This window comes from Epinephelus fuscoguttatus, linkage group LG13 (genome assembly GCF_011397635.1).
Source record: "Epinephelus fuscoguttatus linkage group LG13, E.fuscoguttatus.final_Chr_v1".
Classification (NCBI taxonomy): domain Eukaryota; kingdom Metazoa; phylum Chordata; class Actinopteri; order Perciformes; family Serranidae; genus Epinephelus; species Epinephelus fuscoguttatus.
In genome coordinates, this window is record NC_064764.1 from 9,488,881 (window position 1) to 9,514,680 (window position 25,800).

At 41.4% G+C, this 25,800-nt stretch overlaps 1 protein-coding gene across 1 annotated transcript; it reads right to left on the bottom strand.

The window, feature by feature from the left end:
- Positions 1–174: 174 nt before the first annotated feature.
- On the bottom strand, positions 175–25,507 carry cavin2a (caveolae associated protein 2a). The gene is made up of 2 exons (XM_049594241.1): positions 24,809–25,507; positions 175–4,123 (listed from the first exon to the last, which is right to left on the bottom strand). Exons 1-2 carry the CDS (start codon positions 25,352–25,354, stop codon positions 3,248–3,250), a joined length of 1,422 nt encoding a protein of 473 aa, XP_049450198.1. The 5' UTR covers positions 25,355–25,507; the 3' UTR covers positions 175–3,247.
- Positions 25,508–25,800: the final 293 nt, after the last annotated feature.

Genomic DNA, 25,800 nt, shown 5'->3' on the forward strand with positions numbered 1-25,800 from the left:
TATTACCTACACTTAGGTTTAATAGAATGCAACACCAAATCAATGGCAAGCTTAACTTCATGTTAATACTACAGGTCAAACTTGCAAGTCACTGGGATCACAGTATAGATGATCCACGTAACATAAACTACATTTACTCATCTCCTTGATTGCAAATAAAGACCACAAAGAATATTTGAATGTTATAAAATCTTTATTGATGTATACAATACTAAATTCTGAAAGGAAATGCCTGCATGTTTACAGGATGCTTGAAACAAGTGTCAGGAGGAGTTCATTTTAACACTCAGGTGGCAGGGAATCTTCTGCTGTGAAGGAAACCTCTTTGGTTGAAGTGGTTAACTAAATGAATAGGCTATAAAGTCAGAACTCTGTATGAACAAAGATGATGTTAAACATGATACCACTACCCGACAAATGCTGTAAATGTCCGGTGTTTGAACACATAAACACACAAAAACATTTCTCACATATGATCCAGAATAAACAGTCTGATTTCAAGACAAAAAAAAACAGACTCTTACACAATACACAAATTTAGATATAACATTTTATCATTAACAAAGAGTGAGATCACCAAGGTAACACATTTGCATGAATTAGCAGAAAATACCTCAAAGCCAGTCACATTGCAATCTCTAGTGTAAAGAATGTACACATAAGCCTAGTGTTTGATCCCTTTTGAAAGAAGAATTAAAAAGAAAAAAAATCTCAAAATGACTAAGCACATTTAATAAACACAGGTAAGTTATTTAAATTTATTTTATCTTTATATTTTTATTTTCTCTTTACAAATCCAATTGAGAAAACTGGCAGGTTAAATGTAACACATAAAGCACTTAAAAGGCTTTAGGTCAAGTAAAGTATGTCTGCTATTTGATGTGCACAACTTCTCTCAATAAAGACTTTTTTTTTGCATAGTTCGGATATCAAAATATTTGGGGATCCATATATTGATTTAAAGATGTTAAGAATCCCTTGCTCTGTCTTCTATAGAAAATGTATGATGGATATAGTGGGGTATAAGTAATGGAATCCTACAATGCCAGATATTGGTATGTTTAACACCTGCAACGTATTTCAGTTTCCAAGGTCTAATGTATTTCAGACTCCCAAAATTTTACATACAGTATCCCTAATCCCAAGGCAACCTTTTCATCCTTTCCAACAACTTAAGTCCTTTACTCAACTTCCCAACAGCCACACTTGTCCCCTTTCCACTACAAGCTCATGCCCAGGAGCTACAACACCTGTGGCTCCAGAGAGCGTCTTCCTCTCTTTGCACTGTCTCAACAAGGAGGCCAAGAGCATGAAAAATGGGCTGAGGTGGAGTCATCCGTCAAAGCTAGGAATGCTGTCCTCTGCCTTTATCCACTTCTGTGACCTCTCTAGTATCTGGCACCTGGTATCACTTGCTAAATTATTTTTAGGGAGTCATGGCATTAGACATCTGTAACCACGGCTGGTATAGTGCTAACGATGTGCAACAAGAGGAAGGTCACTTTTTGAAAACTTTCAGGCATGACTTCCAATCACACAAGTTGGTTGTAAATGTATTTGCACCTCCTTTGGTGCTTGGTACTTGGTATCAAGCCGTGACTATCTATGCCCCATAAAGTGAAAGCTGTAAGGAAAAAAACTTCACACATGTTTTACTATTACTCTTATCTACAAAAACATAGGAATTCATCCCTTCAGGACTGCAATTTCTCATACCAGCCTGTGCAAGGTAAAGGCACTGTTGGAGCATGTGTGTACATGTATCTGGGAGGTGGGAATTTAGTGATGGTGCCCTGGCAAATGTACACGATAGTGTTTATGTTTGAAACATATGAAACTGAGTAAACTTTTCACCATGCAAGTTATGGATGCCTGAAAACACACAAATATCTTGTAGTATTTAAAAACAAATTCACATATACAACATTTATTGTATAGAGTACACACACTCAAAGCAGTTGTCATAAAGTTATGATTTTATGGTGTATTAGATGTAAGTATCTAGAGAATAGTGTGCCTCACATATAAAAAATATTCCTGTACATAAACATACAAAGTTGCCCTGCAGTAAAGACAAAGGGGTAAAACCTGTAGGGTTCTTTGTGTCACTTACGTATGTTTCTGGGCATCTAGAGTAGCTTCTATCCTGCAACCATGTCCTTCATTTGCATCAGTGTATTTGAGCACAAACATAACTTAACTAGTCCTTCCAAATACAGAAAGTTTATCTTTTACCTTTCTTAGACTATTGGTTGGTGTGATTCACAAGAACATTTACACTGATTGCATTCAAATGCTGTCAATTCTTCTTTTAAGCACTTGGAGGTTAATTGTTACTTGCTCAATTGGCAATCATAAATTACAAAATACTTTACTGTACCACAGGTATACATGTGGTGTTCTAGGTACTTAATCAATGATAAAGTCAGACATTAAGAATGGGATCTCACCGTAGACGTAACAAACAATTTGACATGTGCAGGTAGGTGAAGGACAGGAGACAAGACAGTGCCACTCGGATTACTAAAGTATAGTCGCCTGTTAGTTAAGATCTGGGCATTTTCAGCACAGGTCCAAAGAATCTAGTAAACAACCTCTAGGTCACTACAAAACACCCCAGGACCTTTTCACTGAAAACCCCAAAACTCCCCATTCCAACTCTTACACAACCTGGCAACACGCTGCCTCAACAGGCTGTGGGCAGTACCACTGTTGCCAAAGATTTACTATTTTTCACAAAGAAACACAAAGAACAAAGAGGCTATTTGTCAGCAAGGAGGAGAGCTCCAGAGGCAGACAAACCCAGCAGGAGGGAGATAGTTGGCCCAGCGCCCTGGAGATGTGCTGCTATTGAAGAGGTGGGCTCCAGTTGATGGGAGTGAGTTATAGTGCATTGGTGCTTTCTTTGGACAACGCAGCTACAGGGTTTAGGAAGCACTTGCGTTGGATTCTGATACACTGTGAGGTCTAGTTGTTAACCTAGTTGCTTGTAAAGTCTAAGGCAAGGTTTTTAGACTATGCTGGTTACAATCAAAGGTAGTGTTGCAGGAATGGTCCAAGGATGGACTGCCTTGGGAAGTATGTAGTATGTTTCTAGTGTATCCGTATAGGTGTTTATGACAAGAACACAAGGCTGTTTACAATGGAGGGATAATTTGTGCCTGCTGGGTGTTCACAAATGTAGGAACTTTAGCAAGAAAAGAAAGAACTGAAAACTAGAATTGATGCTCACTAAAATTAAATCATATTAAGACACTTGCTCCAGAGTAATTGATGCTGTGGGAATCTGGGCATCTGCTGCTGTCTCAACAGGGCTTTTGTGTTTCTCTGTTTCTTCCTCCTCTTCTTCCTCATCCTCGCCAACATCTTCATCAACCTCTGGAACTGCCAGGCCAGCAGAACGACCACCATTGATCTCACACTCAAAGCTTGGTGCCTCTCCATTGATTGCCAGCTCTGCCTTCATGTTCTCTGGGGCGGAGGGACTCAGCGTCTCCTGGATCTGCTCCACAAGACCTTCCTGGGCATGCACCTCCGCCAAGGGAATCTCTCCATCTAAGCTTTCCAGAGTAGGAATCTCCACATGGGCTTCTCCCACAGGTGAGACGATGTCTTGTGTGGGGGCCTCCCCATCTCTGACCTTCTTGACATTAAAGGTCATGGGAGATACCTTGAATGAGGATGATTTTGCAGTCGGGCTCTTGGGATGGTTCGGGGTGAGGCTCTTCTTGATTTTGTCACGCTTCTCCGGTGGCACGATCTTGGTGGTTATCTGGTTCACCTTCTTCTCGATGCTCTGGCGCGAGAAGGCCTTCTTGAGGCTATCAACCTTCTTCAGGCTGTTGCGCTTGAACTTGTCAGCCCTTGTCTCATACATGCGGGAAGTGCCAGGACTCACTGGCTCGTCCTCAAACATCTCGTCCTCCTCTCGGTGTGCCGCATGACCATCATCGTCATCAGAGGACAGGCTAATGGTCTGAAGGCCCTCTTCATGCGCACGGCTACCATCAACAGAGCCGGTAACAGATGGAGCAGGAATGATGGAATCTGCATCATAATGGCTTGGTTGTGGGGTCCTGAGGGAGTCCTTGACCAGCACACTGGCAGGGATCTCATTGTCTTCCTATTGTGAAACAGAGGGACAAAAACAGGAGGGTTAAGAAGGCAGTCATTTGGATCAGGTCTGTGCAAGGAGGCAGGTTGGGGTGGTGGATGGGTCACGAAAAAACACCGAACTTTCTCCAAGGAGACTGGCATTCAGGACTGTGAACCAAGTGGACTTTGAGTTATTTTAAGGTACGTCATCACCATATGTTTCTTTTCCTAAACCCAACCTACATTACTTTTCTTCCCTAAACCTAATCCACGTAACTTTATTTGCCTTAAATCTAACCTACATAACTTTACAATGCCCAACCATGTAGCTTTTCCTACACCTAACTTACGTAACTTCACTTGCCTAAACCTAGCCTACATAATTTTACAATGTTCAACCGTGTGACTTTTCCTAAACCTAACCTATATAACTTTTATTGACTAAACCCAACTTACATAACTTTCCTTGATGGAAGTAAAAAAGGAAGTAGTATAAAGAGCAAACGTCTGTGTAAGGAGGCAGGTTGGGATGGTGAATGAGTCATGCAAATATCGGACATTGCCTCAGGAGAACAATGTTCGGGACCGTGAACCAAGTAAGCCAAGTGAGTTATTTTAAGGAACGTCATCACCAGGTTTCTTTTTTACTGAATCTAACCCCATAACTTTACAATGTTCAACCGTTTCTTTTCCTAAACCAAACCTGTGTAACTTAATATTAAGTACGAAATGTGACGATGTCATTCATGGGAGGCGTATTTGTTAGATATCATATGAACCCTTGTATGTGCATTTTCATAACATATCATACGAACCATTGAATGAGAATACATTGGCTCCAATTACTACAATGGAATTGATCATCATGACCATGATGATCAAAAGCAACATATTTTAGGTGTACCTCCAAACACCCATCCTCATAAATGTGTTCCTGTATACCTCTGGCCATGGTTTGACCACTGTAAATGGCTGTCTGTATTTAACACACTCCACACACTTAACATATTGGGTTGGTCTGCCTGCTGAGGACTGAGGAAACCAGTCTCTGCATGCCTCCCTGGCCTTCTCCTCCAGACATATGAGGAATTCCACCTGTTTCTCTGCAGGAGTCACACTTTTCTCCTTTTTTTCTCTCTTTTATGTCTCTCTCTGCCTTTAACTCGCCATCCATGAACACATTGATGACCACAAAAATGGAGAGCAGTGAGTTCAACATCCAGGGTTTCAATTTGTTTCTCCTCAGTCTCTTCTTCCTCCCTCTTACTCGCTGCCCATTCATCTGTGCACAATCACACAGGCACACACATGCGGACACACGCATACACATGCAATGTTCCACTCCACTGGGGATTTATGAGCTAGAGTTCCCACCCCCCCCTGCCCCTATCCTTTCACACCCAGGAGTGAGTGGAGAGTGAAGGTGCAGCTTCAGTGGTTGACATACTCCACTACACATTTGAAATGCTCATAGAGAAACCCTCCCTGTGACATCAGCTTTAAGTACCACCAGTGGATACTTGGGTTTGAGTTGACTTAGCACAGTTTGCAGCCGTTTTTATGTTGTAAGTTCAGGGGCAGGACATGCCTATGTATGGGCAGTTAACATGAATACTTTGATTTGCCCACAACAAATCAAATCTAGGAAAGACTTGCTTGAATGGATTCAAGGCCCCCGCAACCCTCACAGTGCTGAACATGTTTGAGAAAGTTAATTCTGATTGGGCTAGGAATACAGTATCACCATGAAATGGCGAGTGCTTTGGGTGGCTTTAATTAGTATTTAATTCTGAATATGAGCTTTGTAGCTACAACTTGGAATTGAAACTATGTGCAGTCACAAGTCAACAGTGGAGCTTGTCATATTTGAGATGTTTAACGTGTGGATGTTTCAAGAACAAGCACCAGTGCAGGCCCCAGTCACCCTCAGTATATGTTGGACCGACACACTTTTGAATGGTAGTTGTTTCTGTGCACCATGTCTGTAACAATGAGCCTACATTTAAGTATGAATGCATTTCAAAGAATGCACGGCAGCTCTGAAGGCATTACAGGAGTGCTTAAAAGTTAAAACATGCCATAGGTTGTTGAAGAAGTGAGCAATGCATCTCTCATGGGGTGTCATTAGCACATACTTAAGGACTGGGCTAACCAGATGGTCTTGAGGAGTCCTGCCTCCTGTCCATTCCTCTCTCATCACAAACGGTGACAGTGGTATTGTACTTACAATCTGTCTTTCGCCCATTCAAGCCAATTTTAGTGCAATTTCCATGACGTTGGTAAAATATGGAAGATAAGATGATACTGAAGCGGTCACAATTATATTATTGGATAAAATGTTGCAAAAATGCTGATATGGAGATAAATTTGTCTCAATATTATTTGTGTGAACAGATCGACAATCTATGTGTTACTGTGTAACTACTGTGTACATATTAAGCAACTTCCACATATACAAAAAAAGATATGTAAACGAACAAAACTATTTTGCAAATATAAAACAGATCTGGAATTACACAAAACTTAACAAAAAAAAAAGACTCAGCATGTTTAAAATGCAAATTCATGAGTGTAGAATTGAGATTCACAAATAAAAACTGAATCACAATTATCTGTCTGAAAGTTACAGTATACGTGTTAGGAAGATATCTAAAAATGTTTTATATTTATTGTAAAATTAATAAAAATGTATCCACAGATTTCTTTTATTTTTATTTGTGGATTTTGTGTGTGTGTGTGTGTGTGTGTGTGTGTGTGTGTATTTGAAGATCCATTTTCTATTTGCAAATATAAATTTTGTGAGTTAATAAATCTTTTTTGTATTTGTGGAAGGTGTTTAATATTTACACATTACACAGTAACACATGGATTGTCGATATGTTCACACACATCATACTGAGACAATTCTATCTCTGTAGACCTATTACTCTGTGATTGTGGCAGGTAAACTGCACAAAACCATGACGTAAAATGAAGTGGTCCTGCAGTAATTAAAAGTTCCAATTCATATTAGTCAATATTGTTATTATAGACTTGAATACTCCATGTTTAGCCCTTAACAAGAACCTATTAAAGTGTGTTTTACTTTTGCACCTCCATAAATTTGTGTATCACTTTCTGCAGTTTCTTGATTGCATCAACTCTGTACAGATCGGAGGATTTTGGAAATGAGTACCCATTATTAGGTCCAACTGCTGTTTTACCCCAGTTTCATCCACAGTAGTATACAATATGCCATTTTGACACCTATACAATCTCTTGTCTAGTGTATGGAAAACTCTCGAGATGTGGACAGCCATGCAGAAATCCTCCTGTTTTTACCACTTTGCAGACACCCGATACCTTTCGCCTTGATCTCAAACATGCAGTTCAGGTGTGCGCCAAGCATGAATGGTATCTCCATAGACTGTAAAATATCTCTGGGTATCTCCCAGATAATGCTAATAAATCTGTCAGTGTGTTCTTAAAGGCACAACATCAACCTTGCTGCCAGATTTACAGGGGCAGAGAAAAAAAACTGGCTGTTTTAAACCTTTAAAATGTACAGTACAATATATAGAACAGCTGGGATGATCTGGTGATTTCTAAATGATCCTAAATATTTTTCTGTTTTTTTTTTTTCTCCTTAAAGATAACACTTGTAAAGCACTAAGAAACAGCTTTTCTGTATGTGTTGACAGTGAGTTTTTATTTACTACCAACAACCACTAGGGGTTGTTGTCATCATCCCAAAAAAGGCTTGGAGTTGTAATGCACTGCAGCTTTGTAACTTGAAATCCAAAAAAGACAAAAGTAGCACCTTGGGAAAAAGCTCTGGTTACCACCACCTTCTCTTTTGGTTTAACTGTAATTCCTCCCTTTCGGTTTTGCTCTGTGTAGCTCCCTCCTGTCATATCTCAATGAGCAGTATGTGCATGCCAAATTTTGCTGTTGGCCTGACACTGTGCCACACCCACAGAAACTGTGAGGATCTCAACGTGTTCATGCAGAATCATATCAGAAGGACAGGAACTATGTGGGTGACAGCGGTTGTACTGCACACGTTAGATGCTGCAGAGAAATACCTACATAGAGAGCTTGCTTATAGAAGGATATTGCTCCAGACTTTATGATAATCTCCCTTTTTTGTGAATACATTTCAATTCAGATGGAGTCAAACAGTTTTAATCAGCATAATGTGCGAGATAGCTCAAGGGTAAAAACACCCACCTAACCTGACCAGTCACGATTAGAAAACAAGAGCCAATTTGGCCTGTCCTGACCTTCAGTGGAACGTTCCCTGATAATAAACACTAAGCTTCCCTGATTGTTTGGTGGTGTTAAGGTTTCTAAAGATTCAATCGTGACTCCTCTGCTCCAGTCTGGGCATGCCATAGACTTTCTGATTTGGCTCAAACATGTTTGATATAATCACTGTGGGTACTGGAGTGTGTGGGAGGCAGCAACTGAAACTCAAACGCCCGCCAATGAAAACTGAGCTCTCCTACTACATTCTGTGCAAGACCTGCTGCAGTAACACAGTGCAGTTTTATTGATTAATTCATGAGTTAGTCATGGTGATAAATGCAATCAATGCTTCACCTGTCAATTTTAATTGATGCGTGTTTATACTAATCACAAAGCTGGAGCCTCCAGTGTTCATCATCGCCTTTTTCCCCACAGTATTTACTTCATCTGGCTCATTTTCTACATCTTTTATTTGGTTTAAGCGGTAAAAATGCTGTTTCTGTTGTTTGGCTGTCCAAATAGTAAAACAGTGAAATGAGTGTGTCCTCATTTTAACCCCCAACAGTCTTGGCAAGCAAGCTTGAACAAACAAAATCTTCCTAAATACCATTTGACCCAGGTCTGTCCTGCGTGTGTGTGTGTGTGTGTGTGGACCTCACAATCTGGGACTTTTCTCTTGGGAACCCTGTTAATTAATGCATCCACTTAGCGAGCACTCATTAGCCACTGAGAATGTGTTATGTGTATGTATGTGAGTATCTGTTTGCCAGTGTGTATTTGTGCAGCCATGTAGGACATCAGCCATTATGTAAAAAAAAAAAAAAAAAAAAAAAACTATTTAAAAGAGCAAGATGAAAGTAAATTAAAATAAATTTGGAGCAAACCAAAAAACAAAGTTAATTTAGTGTGACAGCAAGTTTACTGTACGTCAAAGGGCACTCGCTTCAAAGATGGTTTAAATGCTTATGTAATGGAGTCCAAGATCTCATTTAATGGTTGCATGGCAGAACTACAGTCTAATTGCAAGTCCTGCAAGGTGTTAGTAAGCCAGAGCTTATGTAAGTCAGTTCTGTGGAGTCTCCTGCTCTATCCAAACAGAGAGAGATCAGGGCGGGGCAGGACCACTTTGCCACTGCCTCAAAGAGCTCAGATGGGCTCAAGTTACTCTGTGAGTGTGTGTCTTTGTTTATGTGTAAGGATACCTTATACTGCTTCTTTTGCATCTGATCTCTTGCCTTTGTTTATACTCCCATCAGAACCAGCTGTACTTTGTGTTTGGTGCTAATTAACAAACTTTAGCACACTATCACGTTAAACAAAGATGGTGAACATTATAGCTCCTTAATAGCATGCTGACATTGTAAACTGTCAAGCCTTTTTGTCTTGTTCCTATTCTACATATGGATGGACAGGTGGATGTGTATGGATGTGTATGCAAAGTACAAATGGGAATTATTTTGTATGTGATTTGTATATGATTTTGCATACTCATCCATATACAGAATATGATAAAAAGCACTGCAATCCATTCTTCACAAACAAAAAACAAAGCTCCAACAACTTTTTTGTCACATTTAGTTACACTTTGCTTCAAGATTGTAGATTCTATCATCAGCTACGCGCTCACAACTGCTTTTTCACTTACTCGTCACAGTGACTTTTGAGACTTTGGAGGCGAGTTGGGAAAAGACAGTGGCTAATGTCACCCCTCTGTGATTGCTCACTTTATATACTGACCATGAGCTCTGATTGGGTGTTTGGTTTGATCACTGACACAGTGAAAGACAGGCAGTTGCCCAGGAGAACAATATTGTGGCCAACATGTGGGAACAAGTCTTAGGGCCCTAGTTTGTTGCCGTAGTAGTGTGTCCTGCATCATTCACACTAGTCAGCTCTTGTCGGCTATTTTTCGGCCAATCCAAAACAATGTAAAGCTGTGTTGTCAATGTGCTAAGTGGCTAACTACCATCTTAAACCCGTCCTGTCGCTCTTCCAGTTTCCCTTTTTTAATGACAAATATAGATTATTGCTACCTGCTGGTGTGAAGACTTATTTCCTCTCATGCAGGTGCAGAATATAGGTGCTGGCCATTGGCCATTGGCTGTTGTCTCTGCCATGTGTTTAAGTGCAACTTTTTGGCCGAGACACAGGCAAAGTGAGGCGATGAAATAGTCAGCCTTGGTTTCCACTACTTTGATGTCAGTTTGGTGTGTCTGGGATCTTACAACAAGTTGACATTTTTCAGAGAACCCATGTAATATTGTTTGAAGATACTGATTTCATATACTGCACACACTGCAATACTCTGTTATAGCTAGCTAAATATTTAAAATCAGCTTGCCACAGACCTCTAGTTAAGTTTGCTGAAGCTAGCTGCATACATCAAATGAAATCAATACATTCAAACAATATTAAAATGGGATCTCTAAAAGAAGTCCCATTTTATCCAAACATGTAAGTATTACATGTTTCGATATGATGGCCCCTTAAAATGGTTGTTCTCTCGGGCAACTTCCTGTCTTCCACTGTGTCAGTGATCAAACCAAACATCCAATCACAGGTCATGGTCAGTATTTAAACGACCAATCAAAGGGGCAGACATCAGTCACTGTCTTTTCCATCCTCGCCTCCAAAATCTCAAGTCAACTTGATGAATGAGTGACTGTTGAGCAGTTGTTAGGGCGTGAGGGTCAAGCTAATTCTCATCATAGCCCTGTGCTCATTGGGCCGCATTTGTGTGCATGCAGCAGAAATGCTCCTTTATGAGGATGCTCTTCATACTTTACTGTACTTATTATTTATGTGTTGTTGTTTATGTGTTTAAGGCTCAAAGTATAAAAGAAAGCAGTGGCAGCTTCTTCTGTAACAGACTATGTTTAATGATCGTTTAATATCGCCTAATATCTATCGCAGACCCCTGAACCGTATCGTATCGTGGCAGACTTTGTAATATCAGAAAATATGTATCGTTGTTCAAAGAATCAATATAATATCGTGATGAAACTGGTGATTTACACCCCTAATGTGTACGCCTCTGGTTTTTATGTGCACAGATTGCCATACATTTCTCCAGGTCAGTTTCATTATATTACACTTCCTGTTACCCTCTCTCTATTTAGATAGGATTGAAAACATATATGCACACAGAAAAACACCTTACAAATGTACTAATCAGCACACAAAACAAAACAGAAAGCTTTTACTCTTTTGAACCATGATAATGACCCCTCTGTGGTTTGTATGGCCCAGAATTATGTCAGTCAAATCTGATTTGGCTGTTTAATATGAATATTCGATGATTTGTTTTTTTCCATATGACGTTTTAAAGTTCCTAGGGTAGTCAAAATGACCTCTTCCAGAATCGCCCTGAAGCATGCCAGATGAAATCAGCCAGGCCTTGTCCGGTTGCCAAACTTCGCTGAGACCCGGCATGAATGGCACCCCTGAATTGGGCTGCCGACACTGCCATCACTGGGCAGTTATAAAAAGTGACCTGGTCCAGCTTCGGCCCAAAATCGGCATGCAGGAAGACTACGTCTGGCAGTGTGTGGTAGTCCAACTTGGCTGAGGCTTAGCATGAATGATGCCCCAGGATTGGGCTAAATCAGCTGGTTGATGCCGGCTGCCAACACTTCCATCACTGGGTTTAACTGTGGCTCAGCAGGATGTTCACATTGACAGCAGCATTCATGTAATGTAGTAAACAAGGTAACGGCGCTAACATAGAACATAGAAATACATTTTTTGTTGACACTAGATATCAAACAATCAAACAAAAGCCAGAGATTGTGTCGTATGAAGTAGCTGTGAGCTGTAAATTCAACACTTCCAAGCAGAAGAGAGACAATAATGTTATCTCGGAGCCTTGCGGTGGAAAGTTTCTCCTCCTGTGTGCCTCTGCATTGTGTCTGCAGCTGTCTGTTCCAGAGAGTAGCGTGAAAGTCAAAAGCACTCATTCCATAGCAAAATCTGAGGACTGAAACATCCCAGGAAGTAAACTGCACACCACACTGACTAGCAAAAAAAGAAGTAAAAAATTAATAAACGCCTGCTCGACATGAAGCAATCTGTCGACTGAGGGATCTCCCACTGATGATTCAAATCTCTGACTTTGAAGGGGCAGCCCTGTGTGTGCTAATGTGTACATGTGTATGTGTGTGTTAGCAAGTTAAACAGGTGTGTTGTCCTGTCCCTTCAGATAATGAATGGAGGTTTTCTTAATCCTAACAGGCGAGGTTAGCACAGGTGTGTTGGCACAGTGAGTCAGGTGCCTCCGGGGGACTGCACCAATGAGAGGGCACACCATCACCGCCACCACACACAGAGAAATACATGTGTGTGCACATTTGCCAAGCCCCTGCAATTATTTTGTTACAGAATAAAGAAGACAGGAGACTTAGTTTAAAAAAACAGGGAGAAAAAGAGGCCGATGACAAACTGAGGAGGATGTATGGATGCTTCTTATTGATTGATCAGACTTTTTTTTATGTACTGTACTGTACATTTAAAACAAAGTGCTAAATTCAAATCTCTGGCTCTGAATATTCCCCTTTTTATCATCTAAATTCCCCCCTACACTCCTTCTACTTTTTAAATGTGTCTACCCCCTTCATGTAACACGACCTTTCCCATTCAGGAAGTCCAAACAAAACACTATCTAATAAACTATGGTCCCTGAACCCTTTCTCTTTCTCTCACACACAGCTTCATCCAGTGAGGGAACAATGCCGTAGTGTCTACCTGAAACTCACATGATTCTGCAAATTTGCCTTCATCTGCATATGTTTTGATTATATCCTTCCCATTACAGGGCAGAGAGTTGTTTTACAGTTCACCCCTTCCCAGCTTGTTGCGTAACATCACTCCCCCTGCACCCTCACCCAAATGTGCACGAGGAGCCATCTGTGGACAGAGGAAGGAAGGATGGAGGAAAGGAAGGCAAGGAAATGGAATTCTGCTATTTGTCATGGGACAGGGTGACATGATAACCTCTCATTGGACTGTAACTGTACATAGTGTATTGGAGTCTTACACAAATGATTGTACATATACAAATAACAACTGTTAAGATCTTAGCCCAACACCGTACCACCATACCAACGATGCTCAAATCGTCAAACATTATAATCCCAAGTATCACAAATCAGCAACTTCATGCCAATTCTGAACCAAGCCTCTTGGCCTGATACCCATAAAGCTTCGCATAACAAGTTACGGCATTCTTTCCCATCTGTGCCCCTCCCATATCTGCCTCACCAAAAGAAAACACGGCATGTTTACTGGCCTCGCAAGCTTGTGTAATCAAACACAATAACCAATTCAGGCGATGTCATGCTGACGTGCTGGTAAAATGAAGATCGTGGCAATCCAGAGAGGCGCCGATTATTCCTCCTGATGACATAAATGATGATGCAGGTCGTCTGTTCACTCAGCCCATAATTTACAGAATAGCAGTCCTTGCACATCGGATGATGATATGTTTCATATTCTGCGACATGTGCTCCCCAGTCATCATAATGAATTTCATACATGGCATGGTATTCATTATAATAACCCCATGGTTGACTGGACCATTGCGCTCTTTGTCACTTACTGCACTTCCTTTACATCAACCGGATCACACTGCTAAACCTGCACTACCCCACCCAGCTCATCGTGCTCCATCCCCTCTGCATGCATGATGGATGAGGTAAAGTATCTTAAGCAGTGTCACAACACATTCTTGTACACTTACACTTCTTGTTGCTCCTGTCTTCACCCTGCTCCATTGCTATGGGAATCTCCTTTAGCTCTTTTGTTCAAATCTCCCAATATCCCCCTACATACATTGTTTCAACACAATCCCGAACTCTGCCTATCAAAACCATTGTTTGATAAAGGCTGTGTGGAGATACCATGAGCATTTATGATAAGGCTACCACCAATTGTCACAATGTTTACCCCTGTTTGGAGGTCAAAGGGCATGAGTGTCCACAGAGAAGCCCGGAAGTCATCACATTATCTCAAGACTTGATGTATTTTCATGTTTTATTTAAGAGCAGAGAAGTAAGAACGCTGAGAACCAGCATGGCTATTGTTTTCCCTTTTCCTGCCATGGATGTTGTGGCCTTGGCCGGTGGATTGGATGGACACCAAGGTTTGAAAAGCCAACAAGGAGTGGACACGTAGACAGAGCCCTGAAGTCTAATGACAGAGAAAAGAAGGGCGGTGACAGGAGGTGTAAAAAGAGCATAGTTAGTTTTTTTTAAACTTTTTTTTTAATGGGACCATGAGCTTCTTTGGCAGAATGCCATCAAAGAAACACTCCCAGTACTGCCTCTTTAACCATTTAGATAACTCTGTTCCTTCATGAAGTCAAGTAAGAGCAAGCAAGAATGAGAAAGAGCATGTAAGTGCAAGTGTGCAAAACAGCTTAGTGACATTACCTTAAGAATGCCTGCAGCATAAAAGCTTCCACCTTTATTTATCTTTGTATTCACAGCTTTGTTTTATCTTTAATTTGTATGTTTTTATACCATCAACTTTTAGTTCATGGCAATGAATGACACTGACAACTTCAGTAGTCTCGCTAACATGCCACATTATACATCACCAGTCTGTCGTGGCGACTCACTAAGACTTTGTAACATTCAGCACTTTTGTGTGTCAGTGAAGCTGTTGCAACTAGTCTCCCACAGCAGGAATCTGCAGATGCAAACTTGCCTTTGCCGCACACACTTAGACAGTTGAGCAGACTTGTCAAACCTGAATGTGACATCAGGCTGAAGAGCAGGCACTTAGAGTAATACCTCTGCTCTGTGTGCATGTCTTTCACCTGTAGACTTTACAAACTTGAGTATATCTCTTATCCAAACTCACTCTTGTGGATTTATCATTAGTCAACAAAAATAGACCATATGTCTCACTCCGTCCATCCTTTTTCTCCTTATATTTATTTCTCTTTCACACTTGGCCGCTCTTTATTTTCTGTTTTGTGAAAACCCCAGAGGATTATCTGAGGAATGAACCCCAAACGGAAAATAAGAATGATGACAAATCTGGAAACCATGCTGTAAACAAACCTCATTGTTCATTTAGAAAGCATGCCTAAGAGGCTATGCAGCCATGTTGATATTAGAATATTATCACTGAGACCAGTTTGACTCCAATCCACCAGCACTCTTTCACAGAAATGTTATGCTTGAAATCTCACTCAAAGCCTGTAGATTATGAGGGACAAATGATTTGTGGAAAAATCAAATTGCACTATTTCTGACCAATATTTAAATTGCAATATTATCTATAAACTCAAGGCTTGTATATGTGGTTCTCATAGTATCTAACAAGATTTGTACCAAACATTATAAGCCTGTTTTACAGAGCACATTTTGACTTGTCAAAGACAGATATGCACAGCAATTGATTGGTAGATTGATTACCTCAGTTGTGCATCACAATTAGCAATTCCACCATGCATGAAACCAGAGCCATGAAACTAGTTGCAGTTGTGGTTAATTATATCAACTACACCTTCGCTTTTTCTACTATGACATGTCAAAATGTCTGCCATGAAAAAGGTCTATCACAAACTCAACTCCTGTCATTTTATCTGGGATATTCTGATTATTGTTCACTCTCCATCAACAATCAGTCAGTTACACCCAACAAGTAGCCCAGCTAGCTGCTAGCTACTCATTTAAAATGATGTGATGCTATTAGCAGCTATTTGTCCAAAGGTGCATTCATACAACTCCAGAGCCTTCACCACACATCACACTTTTTGTATTTAATAGGGGTAGAATTAGCTTAAGATATTGTATTTTAACAAGCAGCCAGATATGGTCAAGACTGACTATCAGCTGTTTCAACAGCTAGCTGGGCCCTGTCCTCACAGTGAAGCTGCGTTCACACAGCCTCCAACTCTACACAAAACCCACAATGTAGGTTTGCCAGTTAACGTAAGAGGATACAACATGTGAATGAGACAACTTTAGAATTACGTATTCCTCCTGTTTGTGAAAGCTAGCTGTCTACCCAAACTTCCAACACCTGCATAAAGACAACACATCTCGTGCCTATGTCTACACTGAGCGCCAATCTGTCCAATCTGAATCCTGGTCAGACAGCAAACAAGCCAGTGTGTCAAGTGATGAAAGGTTAGTGGGATAAGTTGAAATCAGTGTAGGGGTCTTCACTCAAAAAAATATTGGATTACAGGTTACTCATTACTTTAGAAAAGCATTATTTCACTTAATTAATTAATAAAGGAAATTGTAGGGCTGCCTCTTGACAGTAAAAGTCAGAGATTCAAATTGTCAGTTGGAGAACCCACAGTCGACTGAGACTGCTTCAAGTCAAGCGGTCTTTGCTGAGCAGCGTACTTCTGGTGACGTTTTGGTCCCTAGATTTTGCTGCGGAGTGAGTGCTCTTGACTTTCATGCTACTCTTTAGGTACAGACAGCTGTGGACATGATGCAGCAGCAAATCGAACAGCCAAACACAGCAAACTCACTTGAGTTGCTCACTCACCAAACTGGCTTTAGAGACTAGTCCTAGCTTATTTGACATGTTTACCACTAAAGCAGTGGTTTCACCTCATGAGGAGTGACTCAAATGTTTGTCAGACAACCTGTTCCTCTTCGAAGTCAGTACAAGACTGCCCAGCAGGCTGACGAGCCTCTACACGGGCGCACTTAGGACGATAACTGAAGAACTTATGTAACACAAGTAACAAAATAATACAATACTGCATTACTGACACATGTAGTGTGATCATGGTGATGCATTACTCTGTAATGTGTCACCCCCAACACTGGTAGAAATAAAGAAATCTCAAACTATTATATAATCAGTATAGATAAATAACATTAATATTTAGCATATAGTATTTCTGTAGGTCCAGGACTGAAATTCATTTGTTTCTCTGGATTTCTGTTTCGGTCCATTTATTTTTGGTTAGTTAGTTAGTTATTTAGTTAGATAGTCCAGTAACACTGAGTTAACCACCCTACTTTAAGCTTGGCAACATGCAGGTCCTGAATGTCTGAATGCACTGAAACAGTGAGCACTGCTTAAGGCTACAAACTGGTGCTATATATCACCTGGTCGAGGGACACCCACAACAAATCTGAGCTGTAGCCTACGGCCAGGAGCTTGCTCCAACCTGTGGAAATGGATAGGATTTTAAAATGGAGGGTACTACCCTGAACATGTGCAATATGTACAACATGATTACACTCAAATATCTAATTGCCCCTGAACATATATTATTTTGGATAAGTTTGAGAAAGTGTTTTATATTAAAATTTAACAATCAACTGCTAAGGTCTCTATCTGTCTCTTACTGTTGCTTCTTTAGGGTTTGGCTATAAGGGTTCCTCTGGCAGTAAAACTTCAATTGTGTCACATTTGATTTGTATGCACAAAATGGGACTCAAATGGATCTGACACTGCTGACTTGTTAGGCCATTATTAAGCTTTATTTACCTTTGGAGTAATGAGCTTTGTGCCACTAAAGTAAAGGTAAAGGCTCAGGGTGAGGCTGGGAACCAAATCACCTGTTTGTCCTCCATCTTACAGTGTGGAAAAACCGCTTTTACTTCCTGCTCCTGAAAGCTAAGATGAAGACACAACCTTTGGTCGAGTGTCGATGTACAAACGCACTATGACGATTGGTAGCAAAGCAAACAAAAAGGCATTGACTGAGGAGAAGTCAATCACTCAAACCTTTAAACCTTTGTAAGCATCTTCTGTACTGAATGACGAGTCAGGATGTGATAGAGGGAAAAGTCCCACAATCAGAGGAGTTTACAATTAATTTATTCAACTTACTGGAATGGAAACAGACCCCCCACACCCCCACCCCTTTTCATTTCCAAGTAGTGTTATTGTTGGCACCACTGTCACAAAGACAACCGGATCACTTTTTTCCATTTTCCTCACAGCCTAGCAACTACCACAGTTTCTACAGTTGTTCCACTGCCCTCCACTTCCACTACTACTATTATTTGGAAACTGGGGATAGCTACCAATAGCTACAGAGAAAAAACGAAAGTGCTATCTTCTTACTTTTTTGGTTGCGCAAAGATTAACGCGCTTCTTTTATGCCTTATTCTGAGACTTCATTTTACCAGCGAGTGAGTACTTCATGGAAGACAGAATTGCCCTGGCACTTAGTCCCTCCCTCAAACGCCAGCTGGACAATCATAGAGTAGCATCAGCTAGCTCCAGCCAGGGACCAAAAACAAAACGGCTGTGCTCCATTTACTCGATAGAATAATTTCAGATTGTCTTTCTTTTTAGGCTGGTACGTGAATTTCGAGCTAGTCACGGTTAAATGTTGGGCCTGGGGGTGCACAGTAAGGGATAACACCCGATGACGTGTTCATTATCAGCTTTTAATGGCCAACATGGAGTTATAAACCGTGAACGATTGCCTACGAGAAGGCCATTAAACACTGACAATGGAAACCTCAAAGGACATTATCCTGCACATACCATGGTCACTTAACAAAGAAATACAGAATATTCATTTACACTTTTGTGCTTTTTGCAATCAAGATGTCAAGTTTTTCACAAGCCGTAACTTTCCGTGGTAACACCAGAGGCTTTATCTAATACCTGGAACAATCATTACCTCCCCACATGGTTCTTATGCAATGGCAATGTTATTCACTACTCCAGTAAATAGGATGAACCTTAGATACAACTTAGCAATGGGAGATATTTCTAGTCTGCTCAGCTCATAAAACCGCTTGGATCAGCTATCAGCCAGAAAGCAAACGTTATGCTCATAAGATTTAGAGTCAATAACATTGCGTATGGTTGACAAACAGCGAATAAAATTTGACAGTATGTTTACCAGTAAGACTAGCTAGCTATCCAGCCATGCCATTGTCCCAAAATCAGTATCAAGATTTTCGCAAACAAATGATACGCCATGTGTAACTTTACTATCAGCCGCAGCCGGAAGTAGCGAGTTGAACAGCGAGTGAGATGTGAAATGATTGCTTAAGTTCGGAGGGGCAGTGTAGTACCTGCAGTCTCCGTCCTGTGGTGTTCAGAGGTTGAGGCACTAAAAACTACATTTTATTGGAAATTAATTGTAAACAGAGGAATGCCTCCCTTACTCAGATACAGCCTGATACTATTATGTAGTCCGCGCATTAATTTAGAACAGTGCACAAACAGTTTCACCAGAACTGCTTAGTGAGTGTCCATTATCAGTTTTTAACGGACACCATGCAGCCAATCAGAATCGAGTATTCACCCAGACCATGCTATGACACTTAGAACCCAGAGAGGTTGAGGGAGGTACACATTAAACAATATACTCGATGTTACAAAGTTAGCACTTCTATGTTATGTTAGCTAGGTTACTGAAGGCATACTGAATATATACACATGCTGCTTTTGCTTTGTTGAGACAGTGAATAAAGGCCTACCCCGATTTACAGTGCTGTTCCTACATTTCAATGTCTTATGTCTCCATCAACAGGTGATGCGGTGCTTCAGTTTTATCCTGTGATTTGTACGCTTTACTCACTGCTGAGTCAGTCTGGCATATGCTGGATATATCCTTCAAATGCCACTTTGTCTGCTTCTCTCTAAAATTGCTTTTAGTTTTTCCAAAATTTGATATTTCTTCAACAAAGGGGCGGGGCTTAGCAAAGGGTCACTTGCATAGTAAAGCAAGGCTTTACCGCAGGTGGTGTCATTATTCTTTATCCATTACATTGTGCAATCAACATTTACTTAATAATGATAAGTTAAAGCAAAAAACTATTTGTCTATTTCCACTTTAAATGAATGTCACTTAAAACATGTATGTTATAGAGTGAATCGTTTTCAGAACAACCCTCATTCCATCACAACTCCTGCAGCACAACTTCTGTCAACAAAAAGCATGTCACAGTCACTGTATTTAGTTTGGCTGGGGAGCTTGTTTCTCTTTCCTTGCAATGTGATATGAACGTTCTTTGATAGTGTGTGAGAGTTCTGACTGTTGTCACTCCCTGCCAGTCTGCGATTAGGGATCCAAATAACACAGACAATCACCAAACATCCTCTTCCCGCCCCACCACGAGAGCCACACAACAACTCCTTTCTCGCAGCGAAATATCAAGCAAAACTCTGAACCGGGCCCCTATGAGCAACGCAGGAGAACAAATGCAATTCTCACAGCGTTCAAATTCAATTTGCCATTGTGGCTGCCTTGTTTGTTGTGATGAAATTCCACTGTGAAATAAACACAGATGGGGAGATTAAGATCCACTCAGACATAAATGACTCCTGTCGCAGGGAATGAAAATTCCAGATATACCGTATTTCATGTAGCATGCCACAGTGATGCAATTAAGATAAGTTATAGGATCTCCAGGGCGACTGCTGATATTTAAACACTCAGGTAATGAGCCTTTGAAATGAATCTGTGTGCCAAATAATGGAAAATATCTGCAATCCAACGCAAAACATTCCACCTTTCCAAACAGTAATTACCAAAATAATTTCTACACTGCACACATTGGAATCTCAGATGGCTAGGAAATGTGTGTGCCCTGCATGAGTGTGCAGGAGAAAAGGCCTAGAGAGGGGAGGGCCATGTGGGGACAGGAAAAGCACTGGTGCACAAAAACAAACAAACAAGGGCCAAGCATCGGTAATTAAGTCCTCATTAGTTCTTATTATGCACAGGAACGCAGCGGAGCGGCAGACAGCGCAGCCATTTCTGACTGACCGTGGCCAAAGCCTGGAGCGGGTTTAGACCCCTGCTCCCTGCAACTGTCGGCGTTTACCCAGAAACCCTCTGTGTTTCCACCTCAGCTGGCACGTACAGGGTGATGAGTGTTCTGGATCAATGTTGTCAAGCGGGGAGGGGAGGAGAAGGGCCTCTCAGCCAATAGCTACAGGGCTGGTATAGGGAGTTTGGCTCTTGGGTGTGGAGCAAATGTGCGTTATCAAACAGTAGCGTGAGGCACGCAGCATGTGCTTTCATGTTGTTTCAGGGAATCAGGACAGGTGGCTGGACCAAAAACACATGCAAGTTGGAGTTTGCATAAAAGACAAAGAAGCAGCGGGAGAAAGCAATGTGAGAAGAGAAAAACAGTTGGATATTTAAACATAAACCAAAAGATATCAAACAAGAAATTTTGAGCACAGCACCAGATGGAGAAAATACAGAAAAACAGACACAACACTAGGGGCAAAAAAGAGATTAGGTGAGGCAGAAAGTGATGGACACAGAAAAGAGTCAACACAAGCTCAGGGAGGAACAAGGGCTGAACGGTTCTTTTATTTCCCGCTCCCCTCAGGCATGCCAAGTCTCATTTACCAGCTCTGTAACTGCATACACCTGACCCAACACATCAGCATAACATCCAATGGGCAAGTTGCACGCACACACATGCTGTACACACATACCTGGCCCTACTACACCCATCTACAAATGCTCCACTCTGTGTTTGACTCAAATTAACAGGAAAAAACTCAGAAGAAGTCAGATCAGCACTTTGGAGCCTACTCCTCCATGCTCTAATGATATTAATGTAATATAGGGGTGGGCAAAAAAATTGATTCTATTCGATGTATCATTGATTATTCCACATGGGATATATTGACAGTATCGCGAATACAGCACATAGATTGCCACTTCATTTTTAAAAGCCACCAGCATGAAACTCGCTTTGGTGCTTCTGTTCTCTCACTCTCTTCCATGGCTCTCCCTCTCTCACAGACTAAAACAAGACTCACAAACATGATGCATCACACACACTTACTCACCAATCCAGACCACTTGCTACTGGGCGACAGCATGAGCAGGTGAGGCGTGTTTTTGTACCTGCAGGGCTCCAGACACATAGGAGCATAGGTGCTCCATGGTCGCAAAATGTGACCATGGAGCACCAGTGCAACTTGCAAATACTATTAATATATGAGCTGGAGAGCTGTAAGTGTGTTTCCCACTCACAGTGAATAAATCATCACCTTTAGCGGCACCACTGTAACAGTTAAACTTTGTGCTAACAGCAAACTGACCGGAAGTTATAAGCTTACAACCAAAACATTAACACTTCTGGTCGGACATGAGCACGATACTTCAGAATAAAAGCACCAGTGGTTCTGTTTCTATTTAATGAATAGTAACAATACTTTAAATTTATTGTAATAGAACTTTATTAAACTTTTCGTAACAGTTCTTTATTCAAAGTCACTGTACCGTAACAGTAACTTTATTGCAACGGTAATTTAATTTTATTATAAATTTATTCAACTTTATCATAACAATACTTTATTTAACATAATCGTGACAGTACTTTATTATAACTTTAACTTAAGCATAACAGTACTACAATTTTATTATACCCTTATTTAACTTTATTGTAACAGTACCTTACCTTTATTATAACTTTATTATAACATTATTTTAACCTTATTGTAACTTTAACTATATTAGAACCTTACTTAATTGACTTTATCATAACAGTTCTTTCTTTAACTTTATTATAACTTTATTCAAACGTATTAAAACAATATTTTACTTTACGCAATTATAACAGTAGTTCATTTAGTAGATTAGTTTTTTTAGTGCCTACAGTAGTTGAGAATTCAAAATATCAAGATAAACACTGTGTAAATAAAATAAATTCAGACGATGCACAGAAGGGAGAAAAACAAAGAGATATTTGCAAGCAGGTCACACAACATGAAAAATCCAAAGGAGTTGTGGAATTTGACAATGCATTGAAAGCAAGCAACACCATCCACTCTCACTATCTCCAAAGCAACTGGCCACTCTCTTCTTGCACATAAAAACTAACCAGAGAATCAAATCGATCTGTGGGACCTCGCCCAAAGAAACACAGAGCCACCTTGTACAGGGTAAGGTCTTGGCACCTGTTGCATTTGAACAACAGAGCCTCAGTACCTGGGAAACCAGATAACAACGGCAGTTAAGAGCTTTCTGTGGCTCTGGCTGTGTCAACAATGGCCCCCCTTTCGCTGCCTGGGCACACACTTGTACGCACATGCTGCTCAGACGCACCCACACACACACCGTAGTCGCCAAAGAACATGTACTTATTCATGTACGAAGCATACTCAGAGACCATGCCTAGATCTTTTTTAATTCTTTAAGGTATGGAACTGCTTTCATCTTGCATGGCAACCACAAGACTCCAGGCTGAAGCTAAGGCCTATCTTTTACATGCTGTACAAACACAAGTTTCAACTATTTTTATGTCTTGAGATAAGTGAGAGGTGGGTTATATAAGGATACTTTCCACTCGTAATTTCCTGGGGAAATTGGGAAGTTTATCACTTTTGAGCGCCAGTGTAGAGTTTTACCCTCACAGGTGTGATATGGCAGTTGAGGTGGTAAATCCATCCAAAAGCCATCTGTCTGTCTGAATTATGACTGTGGGGTGTAAACAGATCTAGTCGAAGTCAGTGTCTGAGCCCTCCTCTATTATCCTCTGTAGCTCCATTCCCAGACACACCCTTCTCTCTCTCTCTCTCACACACACACACACACACACACACACACACAAACAGAGGATAAGAGAGAAGAGAGCTTTATGCATATATATAAAAACAGTTATAATCCTAACTTTTATTCAGGCACTAGATTCGTCGTTTCTATCCTTCTGTATTAGCGGAGGTGTGTTTGAAACATATTTCAAGTCAGAAAACAACAAACAACTCCCCACAACATCTGTCAAATGAGCTCTACAGGTTGCCTTAGTCCTGTTCAACAAGTTCTAAGTGTTGAAAATGTAATTAAGTGCTGTTGTTCACCCACAGTACATCACGTGTCACTGCAAACCAGGCACATCGAAACACACCCATTATTGCAGTCAAATATGAATGCAAATTCCCCCCCCCCCTCTCTCTCACACACACACACACACACACACACACACACATACTAAAATGAGGCCTCATGTGGCATTCATGATGCAAATATATCCTATTAAAATAAATAAATAAATAACATGGATTAACTTCAAAGGGGCAGTCTTGCCATTTAGTATTGCAATCACAAGAGAGACATCAGAAAAACACTTGTCATTGTGAAACAGCAGGAGACTGACTTTCAGTGTCTAAAATGGATTAAGCTCCAAACCTTCCCTCCTTCCCATAATGCAACTTGATAACATCTTTCATTTGATGCTATGGAATTACCTCCTTAATGCTTTTTCCAAACCCCACACCTCCACTTTGTAACACAGCCTTCTATTAGCTACATTACATGTCAAGCCCAAGCCAGACAACTCTAATGACATCACTGTGACATCATCTGGGTTACTTTTGCAGACTTTGGAGGACTCTCCATTACCAGATAAGACAATAACAACTGTTTTTGTAGCTGAGTTGTGATCTTACTGATGACTAAACTGAACTAAAATCAGTGGAGTGCACCTTTAAAGTTCCAACACTGTAATACTAAAGAATCTTTGAAACATTAAGTGACACTGTGTTTTTTTCTCTTCCTGTCACCATGTTTCCTCACCTGGAAGATGAGCACCTTAAAGTGGTTCCTCTTCAGCAGGTGGCTGTGGTTTGCCTCCAGCTTCTTCACCTGGACCGCCTGTTTATCCAAGCGCTCCCTCACCTCCTTCAGGTTCCCGCTGACTTTGCGCGAGCGCTCCAGCAGCTTGTTGACGCTGTTGGAGGTGCCGACGTGAGTTTTGGACAGGCGGGTCACGTCCCCCTGCACGACCCGCACGGCGCCCTCCAGGTCGGCCTGCCGCTGCTCCATCCGCTGCTGGTTATCCTGCACCGCTTCCATCATGTTGACCAGCTTATCCAGCAGCGCCACCACCGTGATGGCGCTCACCTGGCCGCTGGGGGGGCTTCCCGGCGCGGCCGCGGTCGGGCTGGTCGGGCTTTTAAAGCCCAGGCGGGAGAGGGTGCCTGTCGGGGTCGGGGAGGACGGGGCGGAGGACGGTGTGATCACGAGCTCCGCATTCTCGGCCTGTGGCTGCTGCTGCGGGATGGTGTGGGTGCTGCCGGTGATGCTCCCGCTGAGCTCGGCGTGGGACGCGTCATCTTCCATGGTTCACAGGTGGTCAAGTGTCCCGCTCTAATGGGGTAATTCACCAGAACACTAATAGTCTAGTAGTGGTTTCAATCTGCCTTGATGCAGCTGTCACTTGCTCCAGCTGAGAACTGAAGGCTGGGTGTTTTACTTCTTGGAGTTAATTCAGCATCCACGCCCCTTTCTATCTTTCTATCCACACACACACGCACAAACACGCTGTGAACTTTCAAAACACCTCCCCTGCAAACCAAAGGGAGGGGCGTGGTTGCTGTGGAGACCGTGCAGGCCTATCCCTATTGACAGAGCAGAGGTAGAGCTGGTGTGTGTGTGTCCTTCCTTGTATGCTCGCCTGCTTTGTGTTTTCATGTGACTGCCAGCAACCATTCCACTCTGTGCATGCCTGGCTGCGTTTTCAAAATATGTGTGAAGGTTACTTTTGTTTACTGCACCTGCTGCTGTGT